General features: G+C 42.3%; 1 protein-coding gene across 2 annotated transcripts in view; it reads left to right on the top strand.

The window, feature by feature from the left end:
- Positions 1–13,525, top strand: part of mrc1a (mannose receptor, C type 1a) — a 133,316-nt gene that overhangs the window by 62,011 nt on the left and 57,780 nt on the right. For both annotated transcript variants that reach the window (XM_052015898.1, XM_052015897.1), the window contains exons 7-10: positions 122–304; positions 4,410–4,567; positions 5,497–5,616; positions 12,837–12,952. In XM_052015898.1, coding sequence (XP_051871858.1) covers positions 122–304; positions 4,410–4,567; positions 5,497–5,616; positions 12,837–12,952 — 577 coding nt within the window. The remainder of the gene's footprint in view (positions 1–121; positions 305–4,409; positions 4,568–5,496; positions 5,617–12,836; positions 12,953–13,525) is intronic.

The following is a 13,525-nucleotide window of genomic DNA, read 5'->3' as shown; positions in this document are numbered from 1 at the left end:
ATAAAATTTAGCAGTGAGAATGACAAATAGGAATCAGACATTTGAATTGTGGATTGTATTTCACTTGTCTTTGAATTTCAGTCACAGTCTAAGTAATCCGTGTAATATGAATCTTTTCCAGTGATCAATGTACCCATTTCTTGCCCAAATGGATGGCTCAAGTATGCCGGTTATTGCTATATTCTACACAGAGATCGCAAGACATGGCAGCAGTCTTTAAGAGCTTGTCGAAAGGAAGAAGGAGATCTAGTTAGCATTCATAATATTGAAGAGCAGAGCTTTATCATTACTCAGTTTGGAATTTGTGAGTACCAAATGATATCCATACATGGATTGGATTTGTCTCTACAAGAAATAAATATTTGGAGGAAACACAGTCAATGATTTCTCCTTCCTACAAGTCACTCCACCATGCTTGAATACAAATGTGTGAGGAAAAATTAATACAGCGTTTGGCGTGTGGGTACCAGTGGATCTGGTGTTAGCAACAGTTTAATTTCATAGAAGTTAAACAAAATTGAAAACAAAATACCAAAGCTGATTTTCAAAACGTAGAAGTTTACCCTTGGTCTGCAGTGTTCTATGTGCTAAATAGTAAAGGCCGCACCTTGTGCTTGGCTTCTGAGATTTTGGCTCCACTACATTTGCTGGAACTAAGTTTAAGACGTGGCGTACAAAGCACAGCTGCTGCCATATTATGTATTTTGCATTACAGACTACATATGTATTTCTTCCCTGATGTATCACTTTCAAATGTTTCTCTCTGGCCTACACAAGACACTTCAAATTAGGTTTTAATAATAGCTTATTCTGCAAACTGAGTGTACCTGCCCGAAACAGTGCAACAATGATCACCTGTTAATGATCTATTCTTTTATCTTCTGCTATGGATCAGTCAAGTAGTTCAGTAGTTGACAGAGGAGGCACAGTGGTGCTGGAGGCAGGGCAGCTGTCGTACAGCTCCAGAAACCTGGGTTTGATCCTGACCTCTGGTGTTGTCTGCGTAGACTTTGCACATTTTCCCTGCTGCTATGTGGGTTTCACCTGGATGCTCTGTTTTTCTCCTACATCCCGAAGACACACTGGTTGTTAGGTGAATTGGCTACTGTAAAATTGGTCTTGTGTGGGTGGGTGTAGGAGAATCAGGGAAGGGGCGGAGGACATACATTAATGACCATGTGTGAGAGAAGACGTTATGGAGAAATAAGTAGTGGGGTGGGACTGATGGGCATGCTCTAAGAACTGGCATAGACTTGATGGGCTGAATGACCTTCTTCTCTGTCATAAGGAAATATAACTGGAGGACTGGCACTGGCACAACAGAATAAATGGCTTCTTACTGTCCTGTGCCATTTTATAAAAGAATCAATGCCAAGTAATATATTGAGCATACTGTGTTCTTCCACTGTCAGGCTGCTGTTACCAGACTAGGGCAAACATATAAGGCTGTGGTTTATTAAGCTTGCAGCACTTATAATCACACTTAACATGGAGCTAGAAGATATCACTTATTACCATACAGGGCACAAATAGAATGGGGAATTAAATACATTGCAATACTGAGCTCAACATAAAGTATGAATGGATTTAAAGCATCCAAAAAACATATGGGAAAAGTTAAACAGTGCATGTACTGATTCTTAAAAACCTGGCTACTGGACTCTGACCACATGCCCTGAATCCAATGGGACCCAACTACCTGTGCCACGTTTGGGTTGGGCCATATGTATATTTTGATAAAAGATTCGGGTTAGGTCAGGGTCAGAAAGAACTGGCCTGGCAGGATTAATTGTTTATTGCATTGGTTTTTTTTGCTCTTGATCTAAATGTGGTGTTCAACCCTGATGCGGATCAATAGCAGGTTTGAATTTTTTTTTTACATACACTGTAACGGTCAGGTGTGGAAAAAGGATTCATAACTGAGACAGGTTTCGGTGACTGTGGTTAGGTTGTAGTCATTTCTGGTTTTAATTTTAAATCCAAGGTGAACTCAACTATTTACCCCACCGATAGTACCACCAACAATTTCTAATTATGTTATTTTTAATCAAAATGAACCATTGCGAATTGTTTTTTTGGAGTGCTTATTTTTCTGCACCCTGTACAAGTGCCCAAAGGACCCCCTGCCCTGCTGCACTAATAAATGGCAAAGTTTTCTCCTCTCACAGCCCACTTTCAGTGACCACGGAACTGCAGACACTAGGTAGTTCCCCAGGATGGGCTCTACCCCAACCTGTCTGTTCTTGGCGTCCTCCACTGCCTGGCTGAGGCCAAATGCAAACTAGAGGAACAACAACTCATATTCCGCCTGGGTTGTATACAACCCAACGGCATGAACATTGAGTTCTCTGATTTCAGGTAACCCACACCCCCTCTGTTCCTTTCTCTCTCCTCCTGATCCACCCAGGTTCGCTCGCTCGCTTTCTCTCTCTCTCTCTCACACACACACACCCCTTAGTTCCAACCCACACAGCCCCCTGTTTCCCAGTTTCTTTCCCCTTCCCCACCTGGTTCCATCTGCCTATTACCGACACACTTTACCCATTCGGTCCCCCATCCCCTTTCCTCTCCCCACTGTTCCCCTTTTGCTCAGCGTCCCTCCTTTATCTGGGACCACTCATCACCTTTTCTTATCAGATCCCATAATCTGCAACCCTTTGTTGTCTCCACTTATCACCTCCCAGCCCCTGTCGCTATCGCCACCCCTCCACTACTTCCTGCCTCCATCTGCCCATCAACCCCTCCTCATCTGGATCCACCTATTGCTTGCCAGCTCTTGTCTCCCCCCTCCCCTCTTTATACTGGCTATCTCCCACTTGCACTCGCAGTCATGATTGCAGGGTCCCTTTTCCTCCACAGATGCTGCCTGACCTGCTGAGTTCTTCCAGCAGTTTGTTTTTTTGCACAAAGTGCAGGTTGTCTGTTATACTTAAAGCCACCAAGATAGGTGGAGGTTTGATGTTAGAAGACTTTGAGTCCTTGAACTTATCCCAAGCAATTAAAGGTTGGGTGGAGGTCAGTGGGTTCTATTATAAACCAATCACCACTTCATCTTCAGTGATCTCCTAGAGTCACTGCAGACCTCTGCTCAATCCCAAACTTTTTTTCCACTAACAATGAAGGAGGCCATTTGGCCCATTGAGTCTAAGATGGCTGTCAGAGCAAGCCCACCAATTCCATTCCTCTACCTATTTCTACGTAACCTGTTCTCTCTCAAGGCCAACTCTCCTCAAGTCTCCTATCGCCCATTTACACTTGGGAAAATTTATATTAACCAAATAACTTACTAACCAGAATGTCTTTGGGATGTGTGAGGAAACCGGAGCACCCGGGGAAAATGCTTACAGTCTCAGGGAGGATCTGCAAACTCCACATATATCTGTGAGGCAGCAGCACTAGCTGCTACGCACTCAAGGTGCTGAAAGGAGACCACTACGCAAAATGTTTTTAAGCAGCATAAGAACATAATAGAATAGAAGCAGGAATAGGACACCTGGCCCCTGAAACCTACCCCATCACTCAATACAATAAAGCTGATTAGCTCAGACATCATCTCCTCTTGTGCCAATTCCCTATGGCCCTCAATTTGTTTGCTCTTTCAAAAATCTGTCTACTTCCTCTTTAAATATCCCAGATGATATAGTCACCATAACCCTCCAGAACTGAGAATTCCAGAGATTCAACATGCTCTATGCTGAGTTGTTCAGTGAGCACCAATAAAAAGAGTCATACAGCAGGGAAACAGGCCTTTTGGCCCAACTCGTCCATGCTGACCATCTAAGCTAGTCTCAGTTGCTCCTGTTTGACTTGTATCCCTCGAAAGCTTTCCTATCCATGTACCTGTCCAAATGTCTTTTAAATGTTGTTATAGAAGCTGAAAATATATAAATTATTGTGCTGTATCTCCACTGCATTACAAATGAAAGAGCATACACACAGGGGCAGCTCAGTATAACCTGAAGCACTGGAGGTGGAAAGAAAATGTGATGTATCTCATCCACATATTTTCCACTGTGCAGCATCTGTGCAGGCATGGTAGTGTAGCAGTTATCGTAACACTTTACAGACTTGGGTTCAATTCTGGCCGCTGTCTGTAAGGAGTTTGTACGTTCTCTCCGTGTCTGCATAGGTTTCCTCCGGGTGCTCCCGTTTCCTCCCACATTCCAAAGACGTAGGGGTTAGGAAGTTGTGGGCATGCTATGTTGGTGACGGAAGCGTAGCGACACTTGTGGGCTGCCCCCAGAACACTCTACGCAAAAGATGCATTTCACTGTGTGTTTTGATGTACATGTGACTAATAAAGATATCTTATCTGAAAGAAGGGCCTACGCCATATTTCAGGATATCTTCTGCAACTGGAATCGATTTACATCAGTTAAAACCTACTGTTTTTTTTAACTCTGTTACAGCATCCACTAATGAGGTGTGGCTTGGATTGAATGACCTTAAGTTGTCAATGTTGTTTGCATGGTCAGATGACTCGCCTGTGACCTTTACTGCTTGGAGCTATCAAGAACCGAGTCACCTTAGTAATAGGGATGAGGACTGTGTCATGATGAATACAACGGTGAGGGCGGCAATACAATCTGTTAACTTTTCAAATTATAATATGTACTCTTTCACACAAGTTGAGGTGTAATAAGTGGAGAAGACTTTCCAAAAAAGTGGTGATTTTCTACAATGTAATACATCATCATGGTAAAACACAGAATGGGGCAAAGGCAAAGATAAATCTGCAGTGTTTCGTTGGAATGAAGTTTAAGTGTGAAAATGACTGATTTACTTAAATGGGAAGGTATCACATCGTATGGGGGGTTACTTTAACCAAATTGTTACAACAAGTGCTGAACAAATGTTTTGCTGCTCAGAAATGTCTGTTCCAAAGATTAGGTTCAGTAGATAACTTTTAGGCTAATTGATTTGCATTATGATTTGAATGTCCTTGCAGATGCTGAACCTGACAATGGTAACTTTAGCACTCAAGGCCTGATTGGGCCCAATTTTCCTGGATTCACCCCTTTCCTCTGGAGACCACAAGAGAAGCCAAAATGGAAAGGTATCTTAGGGCTACAGAGAGTTTTCACATAGTTTCCTTGATGCATCGCTGGAGATCTTGATCGAGGAGGTCTAGAGGAGGAGGAAGGATGTTCTCTTCCCACAGGGGAAAGGTCCATTGGGTCCCTCAATCCCATTAAGGCCTTGTATTGCTCTTCCTGATTCATGTCCTCCTTGCATTTTTCCTGTAAACCAGGTGCATCTCTTTCTCTGTATCTGTCTCTCTCTGTCTATGTGTCTCTCTCACAATACTACTCATTTACTTGTGAAAGGTGTTTGATGGACCAGCTCTTAGAAAGACCTCTCAGACTGTGATTTGGGTGCTCCTGCAGTGGCCCCACTTCTGCAATTACTTTCACATTTACTTCTTATCCCAAAATATACACAGACACACAGTGTAAAAATTATTATGAATAACATAATACGTTGTGTATTTTCCAGAGTGGTTATTGGGCAGATCAACTCTGTGAAATGGAATATGCATATATTTGTAAACGAAAACCACTTCCAAATAAACCGGGGCAGAAGCTGGACATTCCTGCAGAAGAAGGATGTCAGAAGGTGAGATGAAGCATTTATGAAATAAATCTGGTGCTGCTTTAAATATTTGACCAAGTGTCTTTCATTAACTTAACAAATTGACCAACCTTATAGAAAAATGGATTAAGCAATACATAACAGACAGAAGGTGGATAATTTGGAATCTCTTTATATTACTGTGTAATCTTATTTGTTAAGTGACAAAAGAAATATTAGAAACTAATTTCAGCTACTACAATAATCAGGACAGAAGTGTGAAATAGATAATGGATTTTTATTCAAACCATCCTTTCCTATTTTTAATTCTATTTTTCCCTCCCTTAAATATCCTCCACTTAAATCAGTGACCTTTGGTGGGTATAAGTAGCCCAGTAGTCAACCCTCTGCCTTTTTTTCCCTCCAGTGATCATTCTCAGTAGGTAAACCTCTACACTGGCACTTCAATTGCCTTCCCCCCTCAACAAACTTGTTAATTGCCCCACCTCACCACCAGGCTCATTTATCCCCCTACAGAGCTGTTGGCTTATTGTCCAAAGGCAATTACTCATTCCAGGTTACATGGCAAGTATCAACAGATTATTTGTTTGGGTGGCATCTCAGTTGAATTCCATTTTGTTCTCACAAAGTACCCACACAGTTTTTATGCAGCATTCACCAATAGCTAGCTTTCCTTCACTACTCTAGACATTTGGAAACTAGATGGGATTTCTTTACCTCTGTCCCAAATGTAATCAGTCAACACTTGAATAGAACTGCATGAGTTGTATGAACTCACTCTCTAAAAATGTTGTTCTTGAATATATACTCTATTCATAAAATGTTCAGATGTATAATACAGCACATTACAAATTTAATCTTTTATCAGCAGGCCATCAGCTTTTCTTATACATGCATCCCATGACTAAATAGCTTGGGAGGTTTTTAAACAGAACCCCTCAATGTGCAATGGTAAATGGGCTATAAGCTACTGTTCTTGCCCAGAGTGTCTTTATGACAACTGCACCAACTTTTGGTGTCTCTCTCAGCCCTTTCAATGTGCCACTCAGCATCATTCAGTTCTGGATAACTCCTTGCTTTGGCATGGACATGGAGTGCCAAAGGACCCATGTGCTAATCTATGACTATGATTCAGTAGTTCAGATTCGTCTCAATGTGCATACTTGGAAATTGCCTATGGTCCTGTGATATGCAAATGTTCTATCCCCTGTTTTCAACTGTTGAACCAACTGAGAATTTGCTGTCAATGGAAAGGACCTAACTGTTGACTGCAACACCTTATATTAAATGTTCCAGGTGTCAGCAGATTTACGGGTACATATTTAGGATTATTAGCAAGTGCTGAAAGACTGAAGTAGCTTAGAAGCAAAAGAGTTACAGTTGCCAAGAAATTTGACATGTTTACCATATTGCCACTGATAAGATTGCCAGCTGGCTGCTAAGTCTACAAATCATTTTCTCTAAAACTACCTTTTAGAGAAATACCCTTGAAGATGTTGTCTCATTTTATTATACATCAAAATTAATTGACCCTAACAGGAAGGCTTAATTCAGCACTTCATGCACTTGCATAATCAAGGCTGTCAGCTTTGAAGTAAAGTTATTTTTAGTATTTCCCTCATTGAAACTTTAGCCTAAATTACAATAACATATAGATTAATAGTTCCTTAAAATATAATTGAATTCATGTCTTGTTCTGAAATGAATTTCTAAATTTTGTACTTATGATTTGGTACTATCCAAAACTGATTCATTAAATTTGGTAAAATTGTCATTTACTGTCCAACCCCACAAATGGAATAAAAGCAAAAAAAAATGTTGGGAATACTCAGAGTTTGAGCAGCGTATGTGGAGAGAAAAACAGAGTTAATGATTCCAGTCATGAATATTGTCCTGGGCCCAGCAATCTTTAGTTGTCTCATCAATGACCTTTCTATCATCATTAGGTCAGAACTGGGAAGTTTGCTGATGATTGCACAATATTCTATTCTATTTGCAACTCCTCAATAAATGAAAAAGTCGATGCCTGCAGGCAACAAGACCTAGACAGCATTTAGGCAAGAGCTGATAAATGGCAAGTAACATTCACGCCACAAAGGTACCAGGCAATGACCATGTCCAACACGAAAGAGTCTCACCACCACCTCCCCCACCCCCCACCCTTAACATTCAGTGGCATTACCATTGCCAAGTCCCTCAGCATCAGTATCCTGGGAATCACCAGTGATCAGAAACTCAATTGATCCAGCCATGTAAGTACAATATATATAATCAAGAGCAGGTCAAAGGCTGGGCTACACTGTGACAAGTGACTCAGCTCCTGATACCCCAAGGCATTTCCACCATCAACAAGGCGCAACTTAAATACAAAGTTTTTTTTTCATTTTCCACTTGTCCGTGTGACTGTGGCACCAACATCGCTCCAGAGGCTTGGCACCATTCAAGGCAAAGCTACCTACTCGATCATCCACCACCCAAAACATTTGTTTCCTCCACCATTGGCACACACTGTATGTGCCAACTTCAAAATTCATTTCAGTTGCTCACCTGACCTCCTTCGATAGCTCCTCCCAAACCTGTGACCTCCACCGTCAAGAAGGACAAAGGTCTTAGGTGCATAGGAACACCACCTCCTGCGGGCTCTTCTCCAAGTCACACGCCATCCTGACATGGAAATATTTGCTAGATCTCAAGTGTCTCTGGGTCTAAATCCTGGAACTCCCTCCCCATCAGCATTATGGGAGTAGCTCCACCAGATGCACTGTTCCGGCCCATGAAGGTGACTCACCACCACTTTCTCAAAGGTAACGAGGGATGCAGAATGAATGCTGGCCTTGCCAGTGATGACCAGTTCCTGAAAACTCTGGAGGTTACACCAGGCACATCCTGTCACAAAACCTGCTGATACCATGAGCCATTTACTGCATTGAAGATGAATGTATTGATATAATTACCAGTGCAATGTTTTCTTAGAGCATTTCTTGTAGAAATTAGTTCATGCTAATCTAAAGCACACCCTTTAGGTGCCAACCTGAACTCCCAACTCAAGGCTGGGAGTTAGGTCCCATGAAATGGTTTACAGCATTGACATCAGTCACCCCATCACCCTGGTATCTGATCTAATACATGACTACCAGTCTCAGAAGTTCATGCCTGAACCCCAACCACCTTCCTCATCCACAAATCTCCCTGGCTCAGGCCACCTGACCCAAATTTCTCCACTCAGCCCAACTCAACAACCTCCCTGACCCAATGACAGCCAGATCCCACCCTGGCCTCCACTTTCAATTCCATGGCCTTCTCCCTATCCACTGTGATATCCAGTACATAAACATCCAAAGTGTTCTTCATGAGCTCTGCACTAGTGCAACAGGTGAAGATCCTTCCTTGCCTTTGCTCAGGCACTTCTGAGGTTCTGCGCAATAGGCCCAAGACCACATGGATGGACAGCAACTGATGGACACACCACATTGGATGTTGCAGTGGTGCAGCTAGCAGAACTGCTGCTTCAGCTCCAGTGACCCCTGTTTAATCCCGACCTCATGTCCTGTCTATGCGGAGTATTTGTTTGGGGGATTATAAGGCTGCAGGTGGTGGAGGGAAGATCTCCCAGGGAAATCAGGTCAGTGTCTACCTGGGAGACATCAGCTTGATGTGCATCGGTGTGGTTATGAGGTATGTGGAGGTGTCAGAGAATTAGCGTTCAGTCTCTGCAAGGGACGTAGTTTGCCAAACAACAACACAATCCTCGTCAGCAGGATTTGATGACAGTATAAGGGTTGGTGTTTAGTGAGTGTGCTGCTGCAAGTTCAAGGGAGGGTAGTTAGAGTGAGAGAGAGTGGTGGAAAAATTGAGACTGGCAATGTCACATCAGCAGTTCGTGATGAATGGGTCTAGAGATGGGAAGAGGCCATGAAAGAGGTCCAGGTGGATCAGGAATTATGAAGACAGGAGAAAGGATCCATAGTCTTCCAAAGAAATACCAGGAGGAACACAGAAGCTCTAGAAACAAAAGAAAATGGGAGTAGGAGTAGGCCACTTGCCCATCTAGCCTGCCCACCATTCAATACAGTCATGATTGCTCTGCCCCAGTGCTCAACTCCCAGTTCCCTATCGCCCTCAATTCCCTTATCTTTCAACCTACCTCAGACAAGCTGATAAAATAGAATTTAACTCTGACAAGTGCAAAGTGTTGCATTTTGAGAAGTTAAACCAGGCAGTAAATGGCAGGGCCCCGGAGAGTGTTATAGAACAGAAAAACCTAGGTGTACAGGTATATAGTTCCCTGATATTTGCAACACAGGTTAGTGAAGCAGGTGTTTGGTATGCTTGCCTTCATCGGTCAGGGCATTGAGTATAAGAGTTGGGATGCCATGTTACAACTGTACAAGTCGTTGGTGAAACCACACTTGGAGTATTGTGTGCAATTCTGGTCGCCTGGGTACAGGAAGGATGTCATTAAGCTGGAAAGGGTGCAGGAAAGAGTCACAAGAATGTTGGTGGAACTGGATAATAAGGTGGGGGAAGTTTTTTTTTACACAGGGGTCGGTGGGTATATGGAATGAACTGCCAGAGAAGTGGGTACAATTGCAGTGTTTAACAGACATAGATGGAAGGGGTTAGAGGAATATGGGCCAATTGCAGGCATATGGGACTAGCTCAGGTAAGCATCTCAGTCGGCATGGATGAGTTGGGCTGAAGGGCCTCTTTCCGGGCTGAATAACTCTGACTTTATGACTCCTCTCTTAAGTACTCTCAGTGATTGAACCTCCACCAGCCTCTGGGGCAGAGAGACTCATCAGCCTTAGAGAAGCAGTTCCTATGCATTTCAGTTTTAAATGAAAATCCTTTTCTTCTGGAACTATATCCCCTCATTTGATATTCTCCAATTAGTGAAAACCTAATCATTCCCCCAAAGGATCTTATATTTTTCAGTAAGATCACCCCTCATTCTTCTAAACTCTTAGGAATATAGATCTAATTACTTTAGCTGCTGGTGACAGGACAGCCCCCTCATTCCCAGGAATTCATTTAGTGAACCCCTTTTGAACTGCTTGCAATGCCAGAATATCCTTCCTTAAATAAGGGAACCAGAATTGTGCATAGTACTCCAGGTGTGGCCTTACCAGTACCCCATGTATCTTGTAGCCACATCCCCTTGCTCAAGTCTCTCCCACTAACATCTCAATATTTATCCACAGAATTTTATATGTTTCAGTAAGGTCACCTCTTATTCTTCTAAACTCCAAAGAATACACATCTAATTTTTTTTTAAGCATCTCATGATAGGACAACCCAGGAATTAGTGAATCTCTTCCAAACTGCCTCTGGTACTGGTATACCCCCTCTCAAATAAGGGGACTTAAAACTGCATATAGTACAATGGGAGCAGCCTCATAAACACCCTTTATAATTATGACAATTCCTTCCTATTTCTAAATTCCAACCACTGTGCAATAAGGGCCAATATATGATTTGCCTTTATACTTACTTACTGCACCTGCCTACTAACCTTCTGTAATTCATATACAAGAACACCTAGATCCATCATATAATGAAGGCTTAACAACATGCCAAACTCAGACTTTTGGGAACATAAAGGGATAAAGCTGAAGCCTCTGCTGAGGACTGGTTGTTTAGAATCAAAGAGTTGAAGATCAGAAAGGGTAATAAAGACAAAAGATGATACCTTTATTAGTCACATGTACATCGAAACACAGTGAAATGCATCTTTTGCGTAGAGTGTTCTGGGGGCAGCTTGCAAGTGTTGCCACGCTTCTGGCACCAACATAGCATGCCCACAACTTCCTAACCTGTGTCTTTGGAATGTGGGAGGGAACTGGAGCACCTGGAGGAAACCCATGCAAACATGGGGAGAACGTACAAACTCCTTACAGACAGTGGCCGGAATTGAACCTGGGTCACTGGCGCTGTAATAGTGTTACAATAACCACTACACTACCATGCTTCAAGAAGATGTAAGACTGTGGGGAGAGACGTGTCAGAGGAAAGTGAGGGAGGGGAAGATTGGGAAGAATATTAGAATTCGAAGGCTTTTGAACTTTGTGGTCTCTGTTGCCTGAAAGAAAACAGCTTCTAGTTGATACACCAAATGTGGCAAAGGATAAACTGGAACTGCAGACCTGGACAGATCTGAGATACAGAGAGTCAGTGCTGTTGCAGAGACAGCTGGGTACATATACTTAGACATGACATTAAATATAAATCTGAGAATGTGATGATAACAGTTAATCAGAAAACGCTGAATAACTTGAACATACTTGTAATAATGGTTGGATCCAAAATGTAAAGGATAGAATTTCTGCTGGAATCCATGTGGAATAAGTTGGAGCTGGGGGCATTCACTAAGGAATGAGACATGACTGTGGAAGTGAGTTTTGGCCAACACCTTATCAAAAACAAGAAGGTCGCCAGAAAGCATTGAGTATAACCAACATAAAAGAGACAAATAGAAATCCTGTTGGTGTCATGGATGAGATGGGCTGAAGGGCCTGTTTCCATGCTATAACTCCATGACTCTTTGAACCTATGAGAAAAGCAGAGATTCTTCAGGATGGGAATCCTGGAAGGGAAGTACAGGGAATTCAACAGAAATCAAAAAGTGGAATACTGCAGATGCTGGAAATCAGAAACAAGAACAGAAAGAGCAAAGAATACTCAGAAGATCAAGCAGCATCTTTGGAGAGAGTAACAGAGTTAGTGTTTCAGATGGATGAGCTTTCATCAGAACTAGCAAATGGTATTGCCCATTTTGGTATTTCCACGGCTGACCTTTCAATACTCAATCTTTGTATGTAAGGTTGCAAGTTATTCAATCATGCAGAACTTTGCAGGAGCACCAAATTATATCCTTACCCAATTCATACACCTGATTTCTAGAGGGTATCACTTGGATATCCATCAGCAACAAGAAAGCTAATTGAAGGAAGCCTCTGTAACTTTGAGCCAATGAGGCAAATCCAAGAGGTATTGAGCATGCACTTGCCCATTCGTAACATGCTAACGAGGCTGGACTTCAAAACAGATCCAGCTATCTGTCATCATTTTCATCTGGCCAGCTGACCCACTCAATAGGCTTGATGCCTGGATTTATTCCTCAGTGACAATAGCAAACTAATTAGCGAAATTAAACGGTGCCTTTTAAAGTTCATAGCTCCTGTTGCTCAGTACCTCCAGCACATTAAAACCCATATGTAAAGCCATATGTGGATTTTTATTTTCAGGGTTGGAAGAGATATCAGACGTTTTGCTATCTGATTGGACAAACAGTAAAGACGTTCAGTGATGCAAATAACATGTGTCAAAATCAGGGAGCGACCCTTGTTAATGTTCAAGGAAGGTAGGTAACTTTCTATCAGAACACCGGAGAAATGTTATCCATCATGGTGAAATCTTTCTAAAATTATAGAATAAATAATGATATCAGGAAGTGTTAGTATTGAGTAAGTAACAATTTATCACAACTAAAGAGATCTGTTCACCAATATATTTCTGTTTATTTATTCATTAATGGGATTTGGGCACTGTTTGCAATGCTAGCATTTATTGTCTTTATACACCTCAATCCCCCATCAGGAAGGTCTCAAAGCCCTCTGCTTCCTTCTGCAACAAAGATCCAACCAGTTCCCCTCCACTAACAGTCTCCTCTGCTTGGCAGAACTTGTTCTTACCCTGCACAACTTCCCTTTTGATTCCTCACACCTCCAACAAATCAAAGTAGCAGCCACGGGCACTCACATGGACCCATACTACACCTGCCTCTTTGATGGTTAAATGGAACAGTCTTTGTTCCAAACCTTCTGATGTCACTCCCCAACGATGACTGCATTGGTATTGCTTCCTATCACCTTCATACTAACTTCCATTCCACTCTCAAAATCACTTGGACCATTGCTGGCACCTCTCATTTTTC

This window comes from Pristis pectinata, chromosome 5, assembly GCF_009764475.1.
Source record: "Pristis pectinata isolate sPriPec2 chromosome 5, sPriPec2.1.pri, whole genome shotgun sequence".
NCBI lineage: Eukaryota > Metazoa > Chordata > Chondrichthyes > Rhinopristiformes > Pristidae > Pristis > Pristis pectinata.
Note: the sequence above shows the minus strand (reverse complement) of the source record. Positions and strands in the feature narration are given on the sequence as shown.